This window comes from Squalius cephalus, assembly GCF_949319135.1.
Source record: "Squalius cephalus genome assembly, chromosome: 19".
NCBI lineage: Eukaryota > Metazoa > Chordata > Actinopteri > Cypriniformes > Leuciscidae > Squalius > Squalius cephalus.
In genome coordinates this window covers 3,699,172-3,723,331 of record NC_137140.1, presented here as the reverse complement: position 1 = coordinate 3,723,331, position 24,160 = coordinate 3,699,172, and the positions used below count along the sequence as shown (strand labels likewise).

Genomic DNA, 24,160 nt, shown 5'->3' with positions numbered 1-24,160 from the left:
TTCATCAAAAAGATCTTCAATTGTGTTCTGAAGATGAACGAAAGTCTTACGGATTGGAAACGACTTGAGGGTTAGTAATTAATGACAGAAGTTTCATTTTTGGGTGAACTAACCCTTTAAAAGCAGTGATCTCAAACTTAATTCCTGGAGGGCCACAGCTCTGCACAGTTTTGCTCCAACCCTAATCAAACACACCTGATCCAGCTAATCAAGGTCTTCAGGATTACTAGAAACTTCCTTGCAGGTGTGAGTTGGAGCTGGTTGGAGCTAAACTGTGCAGAGCTGTGGCCCTCCAGGAATTGAGTTTGAGACCACTGCTTTAAAGCTAGGGATTTTATTTTATATCTGGAACTCAACTTAATTATTAAAAATTTGAATTATAATTATAAAACTTTCATATTGATTTTAATCTATAATTAATTAGTATGATTATTAATTGAATCTATCATTACTCATAATAAATGAAAACGAATGTGCTCAGTGGGGGACGCTGGAGTCGCTCAGTGTCTCTCCACAGTAGAGGTCTGCACTCCCGCGGGAGTGCGACGCAAAACAGTGCGGCGCGGGACAAATTTTGAAAGGTCATTGCGGGCGCGGGCGGGATGATGGAGGTGCACTTGCGGGTGCGGGCGGGAGGGATGATACGCTGCACTCCCGCAAATTAAATATGAGTGTAAAGTAAAATATATAAATGATTAAAGTAGCGTACATAATTTGTAGTTTTGAGGGAGATTCTGTTTGGCAGCAATAAAAACGTTTTAAGCAGCCTAAACTTGTGGATGTTGTCCTTTGGAGTACGGGCGGGGCCTAATCTCACGCACACTTGTTTAGAGACAATTCCTTCCCGCTGCTCCGTGTTCGAACTCGAAAGCTCAAAATAGACAGCAATAACATTCTAACATTATCTAATATATAATTATATATATTAGATAGATAATAATATTACCTAATCGAATAAATGTTTTTTTTTTTTTTTGGTTACTGTTAGCCTACTAGTGAATATTATGCTGTTCGTAGGCCTAATATGGGACCGTTTCGTGTTTTGGTGATCACATTTTAAATGTTTAAATGGCCTGTAGTCTAGGATAAAAATGATCCGTTTAACAAATGTTCCTATGTGTGTAGGCCATGCCTAAGGCTGTTTTTATGTTACATGATAATTAAGCCTATTGAAATTTGGGCCGATTAATGTTTATCTTTGTTGGCGTTAGTTACTGTAAGGAATTATGTGCGCACGCATTTTTTTTCCAAGACCTTTCGTGAGACAGAATGTGAACATCCATCCTGCTGCCTGCCGTCTTGCGGGCATTTGCGGGCGGGAGCGGGACATAATATCACAGATGCGGGCGGGAGCGGGACTAAAAATGACAAATCTTTGCGGGAGCGGGCGGGAGCGGGACTGAACACTGCGGGAGCGGGCGGGAGCGGGCGGGAGCGGGACTGAACATTGTGTCCCGCGCAGGTCTCTACTCCACAGGACTCAGTACCTGCTGTAGCTCCTCGATCCTGCGGCGGAGCGAGTCCATCTCGATGTTCTGCTGGCCCACTCTGGCGTGCAGATCAGAGAGCGTCTGCTTCTGCTGGGTGCAGTGGTTCTGCGACTCGTCCCGAGACTGACGAACCGCTCGCAGCTTCTCCTCCAGGCTGGTCAGGTGCTGCTGCTGCACAGTGATCAGAAGATCGTGTGGTTTCGAGGAACAACACTGCTAACGTGGTAACATTTCGAGAAGCGTTTGCATACCTCCTCCAGTCGCACTTGGGCTCGCACTTTCCCAAGCTCCTCCTCGGCTTGAGCTCTCTCGGTCACTAGAGACGCTTTCGCTCTGCTGAGATCCTACATGCAAAACACAAACTATGACTCGAGTGCAAATATGATTCTTCATTCTGTGAATCTTCTTAAAGGGTTAGTTCACCCAAAAATGAAAATTCTGTCAGTAATTACTCACCCTCATGTTGTTCCAACCCCGTAAGACCTTCGTTCATCTTCGGAACACAAATTAAGATATTTTTGATTAAATCTGAGAGCTGATCACTCCTCCATAGGCTTCTTAAGTGATTGAAACTTGCTGGCCCGGAAAAGTTATTAAAGAGATCGTTAATATAGTCCAAGTGACTACGGTGGCTTAATCTTAAGTATATCAAGCGACGAGAATACTTTTTGTGCGCAAAAACAAACAAAAATAACTACTTTATTCCACTTTTCATTTCCTTCTCTCTGGGCCTCGTAGTGTTTTTGCGCTGCGCGTCTGTGTTATACGTCATCACGCATCACACACATGACAAGCGTCGACCAATAGTGAGCCTACGTGGTGACGTGCAACACAGACGCGCTACGCAAAAACACTACGTAAACTAACTCGAGGCTCAGAGAGAAGGAAATGAATAGTGGAATAAAGTCGTTATTTTTGTTTGTTTTTGCGCACAAAAAGTATTCTCGTCGCTTGATATACTTAAGATTGAGCCACTGGAGTCACTTGGACTATATTAACGATCTCTTTAATAACTTTTCTGGGCCAGCAAGTTTCGGTCACCTAGCAGCCTATGGAGGAGTGATCAGCTCTCAGATTTAATCAAAAATATCTTAATTTGTGTTCCGAAGATGAACGAAGGTCTCACGGGGTTGGAACAACATGAGGGTGAGTAATTACTGACAGAATTTTCATTTTTGGGTGAACTAACCCTTTAATGTATCATTAAAAACGATGATATTCCAAAACCAATAATAAGGCAGACGTTTTGATTTTCAACTAAAAAATGGAAAGCATTGATGCTCAGCGCCTCATTAGACTGCTGCAATGAGAGTTCCCGGTACAAAAAAGCTTTTGTGGACACTCAACCTTAGTTTTCAACTGGAATGAATAGTTCACCAAAACATGAACCTTTTTTCATTATTTACTCTCATTCCAAACCTTAATGCTCTTTTGTTTTTGCAAGGAACACAAAAGTGGAATTTAACAAGTGACAAGGACATAAAAAAGCATTAAATAAACTATAAAAGTGTTGATGTGACTGCAGTGCCATATTTCAAGTTGTATTTTTTGTGTTCTCAGCAGAACCCGCTCACTATGAACTGTCTCTGCATAGCAAATGCTGTTGAATGAGCACTTTTTATAACCATATATGGGTTTGGAACAAGACGAGTACATAATGACACATCGTTAATGTTTGAAAGTAATAGTCCTGCAGAGATGATGTATTTTTGTATGAAAGGCATTTTGGCACTTACGGTTTAATCGTCCCGAAGACAAAGAGTTTTTTAATGGTTTTTGGTTAAATGGCTGAAATGCGATCTGTGGTGAACACAAGCTCAAGATATTTTCACCTTTTACTCTACAACATAAAATACATCAGTAATACCTCACTAATGATCATCACAGTGAACAGGTCAAATCATCTACTCACTAGTCGCTTTCACAGCCTCATTGTGTTTATAAGCGCTTTATTGCAAACTCAGACTATTTCAGGGAAAACGTTTTAAAGAGACTGACTTATGGGAAGCTTAATGGTGATGTTGAAATCGTGAACGTGGTGTAGTTCGTTCGCTTTTTACTTCTGGAGAATGTATTCAGGCTTCATTTGTGAAGATTATCATGATGAACAAAACATGTAAGAATCATAAACTTTAGAGCTTATTTTCTGCAATAATCCAAAAGCCAATGGACAGCTCCTATTGGGGTTTTGTCGAAGGTCGATGTAAACTTATGGTTTGGCCTACAAAAATACATCATCACTGCAGCGCTCTATATTTCAATAATCTTAAGGTTAGTTTTGGGAATAATCTTGTCTACTTCTTCTAATTGGATCCGCTGTCCCTCCAGTTTGAGGATGCGTTCTTGAAGAGCTCTTTCACTTTCTTCCTGGTGCCTTGTCAGGTGATCCACCTGGAGAAAAAAAGTATAATATATGTTTAGCAGCAGCAACTAAAAATGCAAGTAAAACCTATAATTAAAATCTCTGGGTTTCACATCTTCACCTCCTTCTGTCGCAAACTGTCCACGTCTTCAAGTGCCTGCTTGGATCTTCTCTTCTCCATGTCCAGCCGTTCTAATGGAACAAAGGAAACATTCCCAATTTAAAACCAATCTGAAATACATCTATTGTACTTGAGTTGGAAGTCATGTGACACCTTCAGTTTGTGCGAGTCGCAGCTTGAGTTCAGCAGTGGTGTTTGTGAGCTCCTGCTTCAGCTCAAAGATCTGATCCTGTTGAGTTTTACATCTGCGTTCGCTCTCCTCCAGCTGTGAGTTATAAAGGTTCTGGTTAAATCACACACACTCACACTCAGGAAGCTCCATCATACGAAATGCTTCGTCTCTGTACCTTGTTCCGAAGCTGGAGGTTCTTCTCTGACAGACTGTTCACCTCCTTCAGAAGCTTGCCTTCCCTCAGAGCGCTTTCCTACAAACCAAAAACCATTACAAATCAATTACCATAAATGAATAGTTAAATGATCTAGTATTATATTGTTATCATCCACAAAACTCTGGAGTTGCTAAGATTTTTTTTTTTTTGAAAGAAGTCTTTTATGCTCAGCAAGGCTGCATTTATTTATAATATTGTGAAATATTATTACAAGTTAAAAATAACTGTTTTAATACCTGAATATATTTTAAAATGTAATTTATTCCTGTGATCAAAGCTGAATTTTCAGCATCATTACTCCAGTCTTCAGTGTCACATGATCCTTCAGAAATCACTCTAATATGATGATTTCAGAATTCCATACTTTTCCAGACTCAAATGTCCAAACCATATTTAACATAAATGGCTCATACAGCATTATATTTGGTATTATAGTACAGTTAGCTGTAAATATTTTTATTTGATTCTTTTTTTTTTTTTTTTGGTTTTCTCAAAGTGATAACATGCTTATATGATGAGAAGAAACCCCAAACACTTTATAACCTGAATATATTCACCTCTGATACATCAGTTTGATACTGTAAATTAGGGGTGTAATGGTTCAAATTACTCACGGTTCGGTTTTTATCATGGTTTTAGGGTCACGGTTCGGTATGTTCTATGTTCAGGGAATAAAGGACTACAGTCAAGTAAAAAAGAACAAATAATCAAACTAAAAGCAACAAGTTCAAGAACGAGTTCTCTTTCGCGTCTTGCGCTCGAATGTCTTTTGGCAAAGCTTAAATGAGTTTAGTTTAAACACAGATGGCAAGGTGTGCTGTTCAGGTCTCACTTGGACTCGTGCGCTATCAACACTCGGGTGATGACTGCGTAAATGAACGCTCATTAGAGCATACGGCACTCCTATTGATCAAAGTTTAGGGGAAGCCAGAATGTGTATCCATCGACAGACACATACTGTACATTCGCCGAACTCTGTCTGTCTGTTTTATTTATGTTCAACAATTTTCAACTCGGTGCAAGTGCATGCCGAACGGTGTGGTTCGATTTTTTACAGAGAACCGTTAGACCCCTACTGTAAATATGGTTTGATGTTGCACGATCACCAAACAGCAAAGTACATCCTGAGTGAAGTTCAAAAGAGACTCACTTATGGCAAAAAGACAAACAGTTCTGCGTAAAATGTGCGCCTTGAATTAATTCAGTTGTGTTCGACAATCACTAAATGATCACTGAACTTTTGACATGAAAACACTCTGCTTTTATGATACATTTATTTTTAGAGAACTGAATAGGGTGTAAACATAATTTTATTTCCATGCTTATCCAGGTCTGGAAATTATTCAAATCAAATTCCATACTTTTCCAAACATATTTGCTGCTCAAGAAACATTTCTATAGATATAAAGAAACATTTCTATAGATATAAATAATACATTTAAAATAGGTTGTACATTACTGCCACCAAAACTTTTGAACGGTAGTGTATATGTGTATAATAATATATGATAAAAATATATGTAATAAATGAACCACCAATCTTCTTATATTAATCGGTTACATTAAACTAAAATATTAAAATGTATTTTTTGTGCGTGTGATTTAATAACGCATTCATCAGAGGATTAAGGACTAAAGGAAATAATCAAAAATAGTGCACTGGGTGTTTCTGAATACCTCCTGCTCTTTCTTGATCTCTCTGGACTGTCTGTCTCTGAGCTCGGTTTTCTCCATTTTAACTCGATTCAGCAGCTCACCCAGGTCATGAGTCTTCTGCTCCGACAGAGCAAGAGCGGCCTCCGTCATCTGCAGTCTGAACAACAAAACAAACACACTTCAGCTTCCTGAAACATCCCAAAGTACAAAAAACAACTTAAAGGGATACTTCACCGATTAGCATTAAGCTTTGTGTCAGTAGAAACCCGGTAGTATTTTCGAGTGACCGTGCTTTCCTCCCTCATGTCCCCCTGAGACGAGAGATTTCTGTATTGTGTGTCTGGAAAAAAACCTCAGATGACGCAAAAATCATCATTTAGTGTCATGAGGCTTTTTTGTCCAGAGGCGAGAGACTCCAGCCAGTAGGAGGAGCTCGTCCCGCATGTCTTCAACCCGCCCATAGGGGGATCTCACCATAAAACACCGTCTTTTCAGTTTCCAGTCGACTAGTAGCCTAGTTGTATAATTTCTCCCGACACTGCCCTCTGTAACCGGTAGGCGTGGCTTGGGAGTGGCCTCGTAGGGCAGCAAAGCAAGTGCATTCTGGGAGTTGTTGTCTTTCATCCACATGAGCCAAAAATACATTTTCTGGCTTTCTCAGTCTAGAAGGCACCAACTTCTACAATAATTTCACATTTCTACTACATAAATGACCCAATTTAAATACACATTCATCTTTCCAGCGGTGAAATATCCCTTTAACGTAGAACATGTGTGGATGCCTACTTGGCTGTGAGAGAATTCACGGATGATTTCTGCTCACTCAGTGCTTCTTTTAACTGCCCTAGACGTATTGATGAGTTTCTGCAAGAAATCCAAAACCACATGCTGTCATTATTCGATCATTTAATCACCCAAAAAGCAGGTTTGGTTCAACTTAGTAACACTAACCTGCTGCTTCTTCCCATCTCGTCTTTCTGTCTTTCAATGGTATCCATGAGACTAAGAAACTTCAGGCCACATGGAGAGAAGGGCTGTTAGTTGTCAATCCATCCACAGTTTAAGCGAATAATCCCAGCCACCCTCACCTGTCGGCCCTTCTCCTCCTTTAGGAGCTGGATCTCTTTGCTGAGCACTTGAGTCTTGCTCCGGCTGTCTCGAAGTGTGGACTGCCTGTCTGCATTGTGATTCATGGACTGTTCTGGGAATAAGAATAAGAAGTGTACACAAATTGAAGGCATCTTTACACAGCCATGTTAATGTTGCTCTAAAGCGGCTCTCTGTCTGCTCAAAATTCTGTGTAAAGACACAAGATTTGTTCTTATAAAAAATCTTTGTATTAAAGTTGCAGTAAGTGATTTCTGAGAAATGCTGTTGAAAGCGGATTGGACAGCGCACCACAACACACACTTGTAGCCAATCAGCAGTAGGGGGCGTGTCCACTCATGATGAGGGAGGAGAGAGAGAGAGCAAGCAAGAGGGAGATTTGAAAAAAAGACTGTAGAAAGAGAGATGGCTGAGAGACATTACAAAAGAGAAAAGCTCAGAGGAATATCACTGGAAAAAGAAAGGGCTGTGATCAGGCAAGAGCTTTAGGACCAGAGTTAATATTAGAAAAGCTTTCCAGTGCTGGAGAGGCCCAAGCGTGAAGGCCTGAAAACAGACGCAGAGATTGTGTTGTTTCTGCTCCATGCACGAGTACACTGGTTTTGCTGTGTTTCACAGAATCAAGATCTGCTGTTGTTGTAATATAAGCTATAGTAACAGGACAGTGTTGAGTGTCATTGCTTGTCTGGAGATGTTGGTGACTAACAACCAACTCTTTCTTGCTTGTATATATTCTTGTGTACTGTATGTTCAGTTTTTGTTCTTCCTTGTTGTTCGTTCGTCATTTTTGCATTATTTTTCACGAAGATTTCAAATATCAACAAGGTTTCTCAGAAATCGGTACTCAGTACTGCACCTTTACAGCAAGACACTACAGGTAAAACCATTGTTTCTCAGCCACTGGTCAGTTTTGAGATTTTGGGCTATTTTGCTTCCATAACATCTTCTTTCAGACTAGTAGAAAACATCCAAAGTAAACATTTAAGTGTTGTGTGTCTGTAAATATCAATTACAATACATATCTGTCAAAAGCATTTTACAGTTTTATGCCAATCTATATTCTGAATGTTTTTGCAGAGGAGTTTGTTCATTTATATAATACTTTATTCCTAAAATCATGCTGAAAATTCATTTTTTTCTGGCTGTTGACAGTATTTTCTGATTTATGCAATGATAAAAAAAGAGATCCAAAATCCTTGAATATGTCAACAAAATGAAACAAGAATTTTGAATCCAGCTTTATCCAGTGTTCAGATTTCTGTTCTGGAAATGTATGTAAAAATATTATTGCCTTAACATTTCAAAAACCTTATAATACAAAACAATCGTCTTAAAGGGGTGGTATAATGCCCTTTACACAAGAGGTAAAATAAGTCTCTGATGTACCCAGAGTGTGTATGTGAAGTTTTAGCTCAAAATACCCCACAGATATTTTTATATAGCATGTTAATATTATCACTTTTTGAGGGTGAGCAAAAACGCACCGTTTTGTGTCTGTTCCTTTAAATGCAAATGAGCTGCTGCCTGTGGCACAGAGGGCGGAGCCTCAAGAGTTTGTGTCCTTTTACCTCACACAGACATGCACTGAAAATTTCAAAAACTTTTAGCCTTTTATGCTCAAACCAGAGTCAGAAAGATGGAGAGACTCAAACAGGACATTTCTGAATGGTTAGTTGATGAATTTATGTAGCTGATGTGTAGTTATCTTCTAGTCTTCGGTTATCTTCGGTAGATCCTTTTCCTATTTAGCACCAAAACTTTGGAACAATCTTCCTACCATTGTCTGGGAAGCAGACACACTCTGTCAGTTCAAAGCTAGATTAAAGACACATCTCTTTGACCTAGCATTCACATAACACATTTTAGACTTCTATAATTTAATGTTAGGCTGCATAGATTAGGTCAGCCGGAACCGGGAACACCTTCCATAAATCCTGATGTACTCGTTACATCATAAGAAGAATGGCATCTACGCTAATTTTAGTGTCTTTGTTTATCCCGAGGTTTTCCCACAGCCTGCCGGATCCGGGCCGTATCCAGATCTGACGAAGGACCTTCGCCTGGACCCGATGACAACGCAGTGCTGAAGTGCCGACTAGTCTCTCCCTATGGAGGATCCCTTTACCACTCTACAGATAAAGCGTCGTCGGGAAAACTCAATTTGCGTATCTACCCCGAATTGATAAGGAAACACCAGTAATTTGTTTAGGCTTGGTTTGTAGGGAATTCCAAACCTGCGCACATATATTCAAACGCACCTAACTATAGAACCAATTATTAATGTGCACGTGAGCGCCATCAGCGTTTCTCACAGGATCGCATTTAAAGTCTGTGTAGAGAGAATGGTGTCTTCTTGGCAGCCCCTAATTTAATAACAAATGATCGTTGCGACGGAAGCGAATCAATCAAAACTAACTTTAGCTGTAAAATAACTTTATTAAAGAACCGCTATAAAGCCAAAACAATCTCTGTTACCTTAAATTATACGTTTATCTCTGTAAAGCTGCTTTGAAACAATCTACATTGTTAAAAGCGCTATATAAATGAAGATGACTTGACTTGACTTGACTTGACTAGTCATTGATTAGCATATTCTGTCACGATAATCTATAACTCGTGTTCCGGGGGCGGGGTTTATGTAAATTTTAGGGTTCATGATGTCACTAACCCGGGAGGAATGTGGTGTAGTCTCTACCAGCCTTTTGTTGTAGTCCTTAAAAAGTGATTTCTTTAAAAGCAAATATCTCCCTTTGAGCGTCGTAACTTTGCAGATGTTGTTTATGCTCAAACAGCAACATTACACACTAACTAAAGTTAGAAAAGTGAAATCATAATCAACCACCCCTTTAAACGATAAAGAAAAAATGATAAAAGGTCATTAAAAATTTCAAAATAGAACATTGAACCTTTTTTTCTTGTGAGTGTACTTAGGACATAGTTTGAGGTACTTAGTATTAAAGCTCATAGTGTGAACTTTAGTCAAAACATTTAGGCCTGGACTTGATTTTTTCGGTCGGAAAAATTAGGACCTGGGTTTTTCGGTCCTAACCCAGGGAAAGTATGGTGAGATCTACCCTATTCACCTGTAGAGTCTTGCCTTAAACGTGTGTAACATCTGCGGTTGCGAATCAGCCTCACCGATGGCTCTGAGCGTGTCACTGGGAATGTTGTTTCCAGCCATCTCCAGTTTGAGCAGTGTGCGGTTCTGCTGCATTGCCTCCAGCAGAGATCGGCCTCCCAGCAGCCCCATGTTGTTCCATCGGACATCTGCAAACACATCAGACTCGACTTATGATTTTGAACAATAGTTTTATAGAGACTGCACTCAAAAGGAACCATTTCTACACCAGTGGATCCCAACCTTTTGATTTCATTGTTTATTTGAAGGCCCTCCTCATTCACAATTTCTACATGATAAATACATTTTAGAGCTTGGCATAACTAGAAATATGTATATTATTCATTATAAAAAGTTGTTTTAGCTTATTTTCATGGTTATTTGAAATACTTTTAAGTCATCTTGAGGCCCCTGGTTGAGAGCCACTGTTCAACACAATAATTATTGCAGGGCTGAGCATCAATAGAAAAATGAACATGCTTTTCAAGACTTTTTTAAAATGTAATCATTTTACATTATAGTTTCCAGGTCAGAAATCATCCTTTAAAAATTCCGTGATATTTTCAGGCTTTTTTTCATGTCTGCACAAATGACATCATGGACTTTAAATGTTTAGATCTATGATAATTAAGTTTTACTACAAAGGTTGTAATGAATTAATTACATACATGTATGATGTTATAAATATTTCTATTTCAAATAAAATGCTGCTTTTTTGATCTTTCTATTCATTAAAGAATCATGAAAATGAATCAGAGTTTCCATAAAAATATGAAGCAGCACAACTGTTTTCAACATTGATAATAATAATAAGAAGAAATGTTTATTGAGCATCAAATCATCATATTAGGATGATTTCTGAAGGATCATGTGACACTGAAGACTGGAGTAATGATGCTGAAAATTCAGCTTTGATCACAAGAATAAATTACAGTTTACAATTTATTCAAATAGAAAATAGTTATTTTAGCTGTAATAATATTTCACAATATTACTGTTTTTATTGTATTTTTCAAATAAATGTAGCCTTGGTGAGCAGAAGAGACTTCCTTTAAAAAAATTTAAAAAATCTTACAGACCCAAAGGTAGTGTATTGAGCCATCAATAGGACATATAAGTTACTGATTTTTTTTTTTTTTAAAGATTCATAAAGAGCATATTAAATATATTTAAATGATTAGTCAGATTTATTAATAAAGATGTGCGTACAGACAATAAGCCAAAGACTGAAAAATATTACACACCACCATGCAGATGCAATAGCACAATAAGGTTTAAAAAAGAGCGACTGGCATCTTGCTAAACATTTACATTTCATCAGTCTCAGAGAAGTGGGACAACAACAGCACAACAACACACAGTGCTTGCTGAGAGACAACAGTGAGTGTGTAATGTGCTGGTTTGGCTCACCCAGCTCTTGCAGAGTGCTGTTCCTCTTGAGGGCCACACACAGCTCCGCGGCCCCCTGGTGGTTCATCTGATTGTTGCGCAGGTCGAGCTGGGTGAGAGAGGTGTTGGAGGCCAGACCTTCACAAAATATGGAAAATCCTTCCTCCCACATTCCCAGAGCATTCCACTCCAGCACAAGTCTCCAAGCAAAACAGAAACAATCATTTGATATTTTACCATATTTCCAACAGAACTAAATCCTAAAAGATTTTTTGGAGATGGTGGCAAACAAAGTAAAAGTTTTAGACTAATATTAACTGTTATGCTATGACGTGGTCATTTTTGTTACTGAATCAAAATTGTCCCCATTAGCACAAGTTATTATTATTTTTTAAATATATTATATATATTTCAAATAAAAATATTGCCATTGGATTAAAAGTAAAATAAATAAAAACACTTTTCACTTGATGAAAAATTCTTGTGAAAGGCTCTTTCTTTTAATTTTAAATGTTAGATAATATACATATGGGTGATCAAATTAAGACACATACACGGTTTAGAAACTCTCAGTCTCTTTCTTCATGTGGAGGAAAATAGGAAAGACAATCGTTTGAACAAATCAATCCATTATAGGTTAGAAACAAGTATTAAAAATCCCTCACCTGCGCAGCGTCTTGTTCCTCACTAATAACTGGCCCAAAGCCTCAGCTCCTGTTCCTCTCATGTTGTTGCCCTGAAGAGAAAGTATGTTTTTAGGAAATGCATTACAGGCTAAGTATACATTTAAAGGGGTGGTATAATGCCCTTTTCACAAGATGTAAAATAAGTCTCTGATGTCCCCAGAGTGTGTATGTGAAGTTTTAGCTCTAAATACCCCTCAGATATTTTTATATTGCATGTTAAAGTTGTACATTTTTGACGGTGAGCAAAAACGCACCGTTTCGTGTCTGTTCCTTTAAACGCAAATGAGCTGCTGCTCCCGGCACAGGGGGCGGAGCTACAACAGCTTGAACATTTAAAAAACTTTTAGCCTTTTATGTTCAAATCGGATTCAGACAATGATGGAGAGACTCAAGAAGAAGTGACAACATGTAGAAGCAACAGGACATTTCTGAATGGTTAGTTGATGAACTTATGTAGCTTATGTGTAGTTATCTTCGAGTCATTGATTAGCATATTCTGTCTTGATGATCTATAAATCGTGTTCCGGGGGCGGGGTTTATGTAAATTCCAGGGTTGGTGATGTCACTACCCCGGGAGGAATGTGGTGTAGTCTCTACCAGCCGTTTGTTGTAGTCCTTAAAAAGCTATTTCTTTAAAAGCAAATATCTCCGTTTGCTTTGAACTTTGAGCGTTGTAACTTTGCAGATGTTGTTTATGCTCAAACAGCAACATTACACACTAACTAAAGTTAGAAAAGTGAAATCATTATCAACCACCCCTTTAAAAGCAAGAGACAGACCAGTAAAATATGTACATATATTAATGCATAATAGAGCTGGTAAGTCCCGCCCATCCGTAAAACCCCAAGTGGACCTCTAGATTGAAAAATCGTCAATGCAAGTGAATGGGAGAAAATAATTATTTTCTGATCCCGTTTGAATTGTGCCATGAATGTGAACATATGTTGTATGTGATTTTTTTATATAATGTTTCATGTTACGAGTTTGACAGTATATTGTACGATTCTTCGGCTAGCAGTTGTGGAAAAGACATGACGAGAAAGACTATGTGACATCACCCCATAACACATTTTCCCTCCACTTGTCAAATCACGGTGCTAATGCTGCGATAATCTATGGAGACAGATCGAGATGCCTGTGTGTTTTGTACCCAAATGTCACCATTCAAACCAAATGGGCTGTTCTTTCTTCAGATTCCCGTATCAAACGCGTCGAAAGCAGCGAAGAGTTGTAGTCCACAAAGTGCTCTCACACAAAGTCTAACCGTATCAAACTTCTACCAGCTAAATTGTAGCATTCTTTACATGAAACATTATATTAAAAATTCACAGACAACATATGTTCACATTCATGGCAAAATTCAAACGGGACCAGAAAATAATTATTTTCTCCCATTCACTTGCATTGACGATTTTTCAACCTAGAGGTCCAGTGGGGTTAGCGGAAGGGGCGGGACTTACCAGCTCTATTTAAATTCACCTTCAGGTCCAAAACTTTCACTGTGGTGTTGGAGCAAAGCCCGTTGAGGAGCAGCTTGGCACCTGTAGATGAAGGGAAGAGTGTGAGTGGTCTTGAGTGTTAACTCATTCAAAAAGCTGTTTTCTTTCATATGCTATTTCTTTGCTTTCTAGATATGGAAATCATTGTTTAAAAAGGAGTAAGTTAAAATGCTCTATTTAATATTCCCTTTCATGCACTGTGTAATATAGCTGTTTGTGAAGGTAAAAGGTCTGCAAAGTTTCAAAGATCAAAGCGCATGAAAAATACAATTATTGTCCCACAAAATAATGAACCGATTCTGAACCGAGTCATTCTAGCCTTACTTCCTGTTACAAACCAACGTAGGTTTGCACACACACGTTCCGTTTCTGACACGCGATGTAAGCGGTCGACCAATCACAACAGACTGGGCCATCTGACCAATCAGAGCAGAGCAAGCTCTCAGAAAGAAGGTGTTTAGAGAGACCGGATCCTTTATCAAACCATTTCACACACTGAGAGAAAAGAGCTGATTCTGCAATATGTATTATGAGAAAATAAAGCGTTTTAATGATCTTTGATGCTTGTAAAACCTTTTGTAGGAGACTCCAAAACAAAATTAGGATTTCAAAACAAAATTTGCATAATTGCATAATAGTTGATGTGTGTATACAAATATAATAATTATAATATATACACACACACGCATACAATATTAACAAAAACGTTTATGTTAGAGGTGATTAATCACGATTAATTGATTTGACAGCACTAATTAGAAACCTTTAAAATGCCATAATAGGGTCACTTTAAAAAGTAACAAGTCTAAAGCAATACAACAGGATTTTTGTAATAACTTAATCGGCTCATGCAAACATCAGTGTAATAATTATGCCTTCATCTAATGCCTGCTACAGACGGTGCGACTTCAGCAATCCTATAAGATCATTACAAATAAATCACACTGTATGACACGGATCTAATTAACTTGGGTACATGTATGCAAACTGTACGATGATGACACCTATTGAATCTTAGGCTACGACGCAAGTTAGTATAGCAGAATAAAACGTCATCAGCATGTGTGTGTGGTGAACAAATAAAGCAAGATCAATCACATTTTGGCAATTGTGATTTTATGTGCGCTGGAAAAAGAGGAGAATATGGACGCGGTCGTGGCTGGGAAAAGAGGCCAAGTGGCATGACAATATTGCAACTGGAGCTTGAGGAGTAGTTTTAAGTTTTAGCATCATGTCACGTTGATCAATACGCCATTTCATGTTGCATTTTTATTGGCTCGTCAGCAGACGTAGGTCATAGCAGCAAACACACTGTGAGATGATCATGATAAAGTTCTGACACTGTCTGAATATTATCACAGGCTATCTTTGGTCATAAGACCGTGATAATGGCCGTCTTTGAAACTCTTCTCACTGTACGACCACCGTTCAGGAGCCACGACCACAGAAACCGCCACGATTCGTCATCTTTCATCTGAGACAGCCCAAAATCATACAATGTGTACCGGGCATAAAAGATCCATGCTATGTTTTCAGATTTTGAGTAAATCTCACAAAACTGGCCAAGAACAAGTCCAGGGGCCGTATTCACAAAGAATTTTAAGGCTAAAAGTAGCTCCTAACTGGCGAATTTAGGAGCAACTCCTAAAAATAATGGGCGTGTCACTCGTAACTTTAGGACTCCTCATTTTTTTGACTAAGAGTAATTCACGAAGCATTTTAGCCCTAAAAGTAGCACCTAAGCCTGGGACAGCTTAAAAGAAGTCGAGAGGACTCCTAACTCACTAAGACCTTCACAAATCGCTTTTTGTGGCATTTCACGCTGCGATGTTTAGAAATGCGTATGCGGCGCTACAGGAGCTTCCAATCGCGAGGGAACAATTCTGCATTGTAGGCATAACTAGGGATGCAATAACGCCACCAACAACAACCAAAACTAGGCTACTCATTGCATGTAAACTAATTGTAACGTATCATTGTGAATCAAATTAAAATGTTCTTCTCTTTGCAAACGTAGGCAGAGGCATATAGTGACAGATTAATTCAATAATGTTGCAAAGATATTGCATCAATCCATATGTTTCATTAGGCTACTAGGCTATTTGTTTTGCCTTACTCTTTATTCATTTAGGCTATTTATTCAGTTATTCATCATCTTCCGTCCTTCGCACTACTTGTGTAGCGCACGCATTCTCAGACCTGTCACCTGTCACTCATCATCGTAGGGGAGGGGTTAGGAATCATTCCCGCGTTACAATCATCAGCCAATCAAGGTGGTCACTTCAGTCAAGCTCGTGCATGAGTAATGACGTCATCCATAGCAACGAAGACTCACTCTTAGTTTAGGAGTTGTCATTTTTCTTTACTAAGAGTAGGTCTGAAAGGCGTTGTGAATAACTTTTAATAACTTCTAAAATCTTTTAGTGCGATTTAGGAGTACTCCTAGTGGTAAGATAAAATGCTTTGTGAATACGGCCCATTACATTTTGCATTATCTTATAAAGTGCATTTATGTATCATATATATTGTTAGATTTATAATTATTTGTATTAATTTATTTTGTATTGTGACCCATAAATTCTAATCTCCATAATATTTGTAAATAATGTAAATTTTTTTGCACTGCCTGTAATTTATGCAGATCTTACTTAACAGTTTTTTTTTTTTTTTTTTACAATTGCCATAAAATTAATTTAAATAAAAATAGTCACAATGCAACAACAACAAAAAAAAACCCCAGTCCTACAAACTAACTTTTTTATGCTTTATGCAGTATAAAATTTCTTATTTTCCTTTTTTGGATTGTCAGGATTTTTCTGCGAGTTACCTTCCTCGCTGAGCATGCAGTCGCTGAGGATGATCTCAGTGAAGAGCGTGTCGTTCTGCAGGGCTCTTCCCAGCACGCCGCAGGTGTCCACGCTGAGGCTCTGCCCGCTCAGGTCCAGTCGGCAGAGGCCCGTCACTGTCCTCGAGTCGTTCAGCTGAGCCAGCACTGATTCCTGAGTGTCTATTCCTCCCTCCTTACACAGCCTCAGGTACGACCTCCTGAAGTCCTCCATGACCTCCGTCACCTCTCACTGGGCTGTGGAGAAAAGAAAAGGAGAGAATGTTATTGAAATGGAAAGCGTCATCAAAATTAATTACAATCTCCTTCCATTTGGATTTTAAACTGTCTCTGCCTGGTTCATTAACTCTATATGACTGTCCTCTTTATATGGCATTGAGTTTTAGGTCACACTTTATATATGAAGAGTTCAGATGCAAAAACCTCTAAGTGCCATCTGAAATTTTCTTCTACAATGATCATTTTTATCAAGCTTGTATATTTAAGTTCAGTAATTTCACTTTAATGGCAATGAAAATTACCTGTTAATTGTCATTAAAGTGAAATTACTGAACTTAAATATACAAGCTTGATAAAAATGATCATTCTAGAAGAAAATTTCAGATGGCACTTAGAGGTTTTTGCATCTGAACTCTTCATATACAGTATGTACATCAGTAATGTTAGGTACAATGTACTTCTTGTGTTCATGTTGTATTTCAAAACACTTTTGGGATACAGGTAAGGTTAGGGACAGGTTTGGTGGTATTGGTAGGTTTAAGGGTGGGTTAAGGGGTAAGGGAAGGTCAAAAGTGTTATTATAGATCTAATTACATGCAGGTAAGTTAAATATATATTTTAAATATAAGTGCAATGTAAAAACTTGTATATACACAGTAAGTGAATTGTATAAAATGATTCATTTAAATCTTAGTACATAGCAGTTAAAGACAGTTCATGTAAAGTGTGACAGAGTTTTTTTAATTATTATTATTATTTATGACAACAAATTCAAGACGGTTAAAAAAAGAGAAGTAAGTTAGCTAAGTTAACAGTTACTACAAAGTACTGGAATATTTACTAATCTCTTCTCCCAAAAAAAACATGCTTATTAGACACAAAAAGGGAATTAATATATTATAATTTATTTCCCGTTTGTGATAAGAGGGTTAAAGAAATAAAATAAACATCTTCAAGCAGACATACGTTGTTTGCATTTATTTACAATCGAGTCTTGCTGCTGCATACGTGCAAAAATAATTAACGCGCAACAATCGGTTTACATGAGTTGAAGAGTCATAAAATGACAACTAACCTTTCTTTCTGCCGATAAAATCCATTACTTTATTCAGGGTTGTGGCAGCAGATGTTGTTCAGCCTCTTATCTTCACTATTGTTTCGTTTGACAGTTTAAAGTATCCAGGAAGAGAAACGACTTCCGGTTTGAAACTGCAGAATTGTGGGAAATGTAGTTTTAGATGAGTGAAATATTGAGGTAAATTTCAAGTAGTAAGGCAATTTAGCACGATTTCAGTGTATCACAAATGGAGAAAAGATAATCTAACAAGTGTCTATATTAAACGTTGTTTGACAAAAGTAAAACGTTTTGTTTGTTTTTCAGATGTAGTTGTAAGATCTTTGTTGACAGTTAGGCTGACTGAAGATGTTCCTTCATTCATCATATTTTATTGTACTTTTTATTGTGTGAGGCAGGGTTGAGGCAACTTTTATTGCGTGTATTTTTATTGTCGTTTTTCAATATTTTCAACAATTTGCATGTAGCTTAGTAGCCTACATGAAAAAGATAACCGTTTTTAAACGATATAGCTTAACCTCACCACAAAGAGTAAATCAAAGTAAAACAAAGCATTTATCAACTGAACAAAACAGAATGAGCTGCCGAAATGATATAAAAATATTCATCATTGTATCTTTGTACAGCTGTGATTGTGATAAAGACATCCCAAGCTGTTTGCTGGCTAAATTAGTCCCGGTGTCAAAATATGGCTAATCGATATGATTAAGTTGACCAGTTTTCTGAATTCTGACAGCTTTATGATTTCTTATTATTATAATGTTTGTGGGTCAAACTGATCTTAGATGGTTTAACACTTTATAAAAACACACTAATAAAAATATTAAACTACTGAAAATAGCACAGATCAAAACATTATTAAAACAAATGTATGACTATTTTTAACAAATATTTGTAATATTTTCTAATTGTATTTAAAAAATGTTTTCACAAACTGTAAATATACTTTACTGTATATAGTAGGCTAGTTACAACTTTTCAAATGTTATTTTAGGCCTCTGTTTATGCTTTTAGTTAATACTCTTATTATTTAGCATTTTATACAAATTTTGAGCATATGTATGTGATTTCTGAAAATGTAATTGTTGAAAGTGCAATTGTTTAGTTTTGCTAATTATTTTTATTTACTTATTCATACCGGGATATACTTTCAGTCACGTGGTATATATATATATGGGCCATTCTACAGAATTGGTGCAAAGTCAGTTGGAAACATCTTGATTTTTATTTTATTTTTTTCACAAATTTTGCATGTATGCAAATTGTATAATATCCAAGGTACGCTTTTTTAGTAATTGTGCAGTTAATTCTCATATTGTATTTTCAGAAAATGCTGGAAAATTTTCCTTCTCCCCAAATTTGTCACTACCGAAACACAATATTAAATAATTTATTAAGAAGGCTTATAATGACCTATTAAGATTTTGTTTACATCTACCTTATAAATATATATTTTTTCTATTTTTAAAAAATATTTTTACAGGTTAAATCAATAAAGATTATAATTTTAATAATATTTTAAGTGTAATTTATGAGATTTGTTGTATTTTGAACCCAATCTTTCTTTGTAGAAGGCATAAAGTTTATCGTACTGATTTCAAAGTTAAGGATTCATTAGTTTGAATATGCACTGAACCAAACACTATCATAAAATCTTAGTTGATAATTCAATATACTTTATTTTTGACAAAACATACCATGTTACGGTAGTGACTGCACATTTTTGGTAGTGACAGTAATGTTTTAGTGACCACAATACTTAGTTTGCCATGGCTGAATCAGACTGTCCACATTTTATGTTAATATAAATAAATAACTATGATGCACATATGCAGTCAGTACATATAGCAGACACACATCTGACAGTAAATATCTTATAAGAACACCTAGAGCTATTCTATACTTTGGGTCTTGAGGTGCAAGTGAGAAGAGGTATGCTCATAGATTTTTCTTCCTAAAAAAAAACAACAACTTACAATGTAGACTGTTTCAGAACCACTTTGTTTTATTTTCACATTTTCAACATTTTGTTTATGAGTCATTCAGATAAATCTCCAGAACCACTGAACTGTGTGTGTGTGTGTGTGTGTGTGTGTGTGTGTGTGTGTGTACTGGTGTCTGATCAGTGATCACCCTCACTGGAAGTGCTAGGTGGTGTGGAAGCCCGGCAAAATGTCTCCACCTCTTTTTGTCTTTTCACCATCATCCTGTCTTTTCTGATATGTCTTTGCTCCCTCACAGATACTCTTCAACTTTCCTTCTTCCCTTCGTTTCTTATTTCTCTTTCTTTCCTTAAGTATTCCTCGTACTTCACTGGGTCTTCCCTCAACCTTTGTTTGTATTCTCTCTGTTGTAGTTTTTCTATTTTATTTAGGCATGTTGGTGTTTTATGTCATTCTCCCTGTCAAGTTAATCATAGAAATTAACATTACTGACAACAACCTTACACCTAAGCTAGTATCATGGACTACAACCTTACGTAATTGTAACCTCATCACATTACAGAATTTTAACAGAATCTTGCATACTAAAACATACTACAGTAGTAATTATTTGCATAACTGTACTAAAATGTAGTTTATTCCTCCAAATAAAGGATTATGTGTTCCTTTTTGTCACTACCAAAACAATAATGTCACAACCGAAACTTCAAGACATGTTTCGGTTGTGACTGTTTCGGTAGTGACAATTTTAGATACTTTTAAGCCTAGCTCGAAGATGCTAATCAGCACATGGTTAGCAATCACTGGTCAGAACAGTTGAACACATATAACAACTAAATTTTATGGAATAACATCAAAAAAAGTTTTCTCAATAGCAGAAAAAATGAGTTTGGTAGTGACATTCCTTAAAGGGACTATGTGTAGCTTTTTAGGTATTTTATGATCTAAAATCAATATTTTTATTAATAAATATACCCTCAATGGTGTACAAATACCTATGCCAATGATCAGACTAATCATCGTAAACGAAGAATTTATTATCTTTATATACATGGGACGGGTAGGTCGACGCATAGATATGATATCTATGGGTCCACTGAGGCTTCCATGTAGTTCCGCCATCTTGAAAAACTATAATAGCAGAGAGGGACAAAAAGTACTAGGCCAACACGTTTCCACAACGCGTTTTCGTTCAGAACCAGTGTCACGTGACTGAACGGAGCAGAGCAGTGAGAGGCGCTTGTCACTGCCGCGGCAAGTTTAAAAGGCTGCACTGCACGGTTATTTATGCACCGTTCATTCATACATACGCTGAGTCACAGGATAAGGAGTCCTCGTCGTCGAAAAAGTCCAAAATAGACCGTAAAAGGAAACGTGACCGGAGATTACAAAAACAAGGGTTAATGTCGGGATAGCTAATGCAGGAGAAAGCATTCAAAAGAGACGCTGAAGTTGCCTGCTTTCTTCTCGACAATGTTACGGTCTTAATTACAAGCTTTTTTTTTTCATTGCTTGGTTGTGTACTTTATTATATAGACAGTAGAACATTTATAGTTAAAAGTTAAACAGGCTCTTTGATGAATAGCAGCTATTGAGTAAAGTAACGTTAGAGAAGGCTCTGATGATGATGATATCTAACAATGCACGTACTTCAAAAAATATAACGAGTAAAGAAGGCATTACTACTAATTACCATAGTTAATGTTTTTCACAGTCAGTAAATCATACTGTAACATTTTTTTTTTTTTTCATTGTTTCAAGTTTCAGTTTGTTTTAAATAACAAACCTGTTCACCCGAAGGAAAACTCGAAGTGCTATTATAAGACATCCTGTCATAGCTTTTTGGTACATAACGGCTACCGTAGATGCAACGCGCATTTGAAAAAGTGAGGCGCTGGAGAGCATTATTCGTTTGAATGCAAAATACAATTTCACCACTAGATGGGAGAAATTCCTACACACAGTCCCTTTAAAGTTACACACAGATTTTTAGACTTTAGAACACATTTATCTCAAAAGATGGGATCAATCTACTCACCATATAGCACATGAGAGAGAGGGACACAGGAATATTTCCTGATCAAAAATGTAGGGGTGTGGTTAAAATCAGTCTCAGCCAATGGACTACAACATTCACTGTTTTGGTAGTGACATGATAATGCAGGACATGCTTTTTTTAGATAAAGTTTCATGATTTAAAAATAAAATATATATAAAAAAAAAAATGTTAACTTCATTTGTAAAAAAAAAAAAGTTTTTTTTTTAAAAACAAGAATGGAAAAATTTGCAAAATATTTTTCAATATCATTTTCACAAGTTGCAATTTAGGGGTTAGGGTTTGGGACAGCCACCTCCTAATTGAAAGTAGCCCATAAATTATGATTTTATATATATAAAGCTTACTGATATCTTAAATATTATTGTGGGTTTCAATAGATAATTGAAGGATCTTAGTAAACATCTAAGATTTTAATAATTAAATGCTTTTCGAATGTGTTTTTTGGATGAGGGACAGCAGTTTGCACCAATTCTGTAGAATGGCCCATATAGTAAAGACGTGTGTTGTTTCAGAACGTTTAAAATTGTGTGCAAAACAAACTGCTTTAAACTGTGTATCTCTTGCTTTTATTAGGTATGGATACCTTGAAACGACATAAGGATTTATGGAAGGTCTATAAGGAGGAACTACCCAGCAGCACTCAACAGTAAATAGTCTTATTTTTTTCAGTGATCAGTCAGTGATATGGCATATTACTACTAACACAGACATTCATGCCTGCTGTAATATTTTTTTTTTCCAAACACAAGGTGTTAAAATAGAATAAATCAAATAAATCCTAAATTAGACATGCATGAAATATCGGCGTTCAAACCAGTGATTTAATGGCAACCAATGTTAATTTTTAATGTTATTGAACAGATAAAATTAGGTCGATATATTAAAGATGATAAATGATGTATTATTATTTCCTCCTTTAAGCACTTCAGATGCACGCTGCTCGCCATGAGGGTTTTGATTGGTGCTTTCTGCATGACGTGACATGTTTAAAAGTTATTATCTTAAACGTTTTAGATGAGATATCTTAAAAATTAAGATGAGATTTAAAAGAAATATCTTTTTGTGAACAGATTAGACATTTCCTTGCTGTGTCTTTGTTTTCTACAGGTAAGGTTTTAAAATAAAATCAGTTATCTATTGTATAGCCTACTTTTGCTTGGGAGCTTGGGACCTGGCATTTATTGGTAATGAGGCTTTTGTTTTTGAATGTTTTTGTTTCATCTGACCATAGAACCCATCCCGTTTGAAGTTCCAGTAGTGTCAGTTACTTTTCAAATGTTCTATGGTCAGATGAAACAAAAACATTAGCTTTTTTGGCAGAAAACTCTTAAGATGGGTTTGGTTCATACAGGGATAAAAAAAAAGTACCCCATGTGTAAAATGAAATACTCTGCTCTTTAATGCTGTGGGCCTAATTTTCTGCCAAAGGTCCTGGACATCTTCCTCAGATTCATGGCATCACGGATTCGATCAAATACCAACAGATAAAAAATCTAAACCTGACAGCCTCTGCTAGAAATCTTATAACGGAGAACAGGATGGAGAGATTCTGTAAGGAGGAATGGTTTCTGATCTCTTGTCAGGTGTTCTCCAAACTCATCAGGCATTATAGGAGAAAACTCAGAGCTGTTAACTTGGAAAAAGGAGGTTGCAAAAAGTATTTAATAAAAGGGGGCAAACAATTGTTCCCAACGTGTTTTGGAGAAAAACATTTATTTCATAATGTGATTTTCCCCCCACTTTCAATTATTTTACATCAATGAAAGGTTAGATTTTGCACATTTTTTAAAATAAAATATCAAAAGGATTAAAAATGCAGATTTATTTTTTACAGCCATATTTGATCATATTTACCAAGGGGGCAATCACTTTTTCACACCACTGTATATTGCATTTGTATAATGCAGGGAAACAAAGCTATAGCATATAATTGTGTTTTCATTGTAATTATCATAATATGTTGTCAAAAGCCAAGCCATATATAAAAATGTGTATGGACAATTTTGTTCGGACTCCAACATTCTTCAAAAAAATCAAAATACAGGTTTTAAGCAACATGAGAATGAGTAAATGATGACAGAGTGTTTGTTATTGGGAGAACTGTCTCTTGAAGTGTTTTGCTCAAGGGCTCAGCTAGTCTGTGATAGTTCTCTTTTTATTTCCTGTTTATGGGTCACATGTGACCAGAATTTTAGCCACAGA

General features: G+C 36.9%; 1 protein-coding gene across 2 annotated transcripts in view; it reads right to left on the bottom strand.

The window, feature by feature from the left end:
- The window catches only part of lrrc45 (leucine rich repeat containing 45), a 55,452-nt gene that overhangs the window by 3,341 nt on the left and 27,951 nt on the right, over positions 1–24,160 (bottom strand). Inside the window, exons 1-16 of one of the 2 annotated variants that reach the window (XM_079851052.1) lie at positions 17,957–18,071; positions 16,645–16,899; positions 13,798–13,859; positions 12,298–12,368; positions 11,654–11,832; positions 10,264–10,392; positions 7,107–7,219; positions 6,970–7,028; positions 6,805–6,882; positions 6,040–6,175; positions 4,321–4,398; positions 4,127–4,238; positions 3,974–4,044; positions 3,789–3,881; positions 1,742–1,834; positions 1,488–1,661 (exon numbers count right to left, since the gene is read on the bottom strand). In XM_079851052.1, coding sequence (XP_079707178.1) covers positions 1,488–1,661; positions 1,742–1,834; positions 3,789–3,881; positions 3,974–4,044; positions 4,127–4,238; positions 4,321–4,398; positions 6,040–6,175; positions 6,805–6,882; positions 6,970–7,028; positions 7,107–7,219; positions 10,264–10,392; positions 11,654–11,832; positions 12,298–12,368; positions 13,798–13,859; positions 16,645–16,876 — 1,680 coding nt within the window. In that variant the 5' untranslated portion in view covers positions 16,877–16,899; positions 17,957–18,071. Of the gene's footprint in view, positions 1–1,487; positions 1,662–1,741; positions 1,835–3,788; positions 3,882–3,973; positions 4,045–4,126; positions 4,239–4,320; positions 4,399–6,039; positions 6,176–6,804; positions 6,883–6,969; positions 7,029–7,106; positions 7,220–10,263; positions 10,393–11,653; positions 11,833–12,297; positions 12,369–13,797; positions 13,860–16,644; positions 16,900–17,956; positions 18,072–24,160 lie in introns of those variants that run through there. The other variant, XM_079851051.1, reaches the window with a different exon arrangement.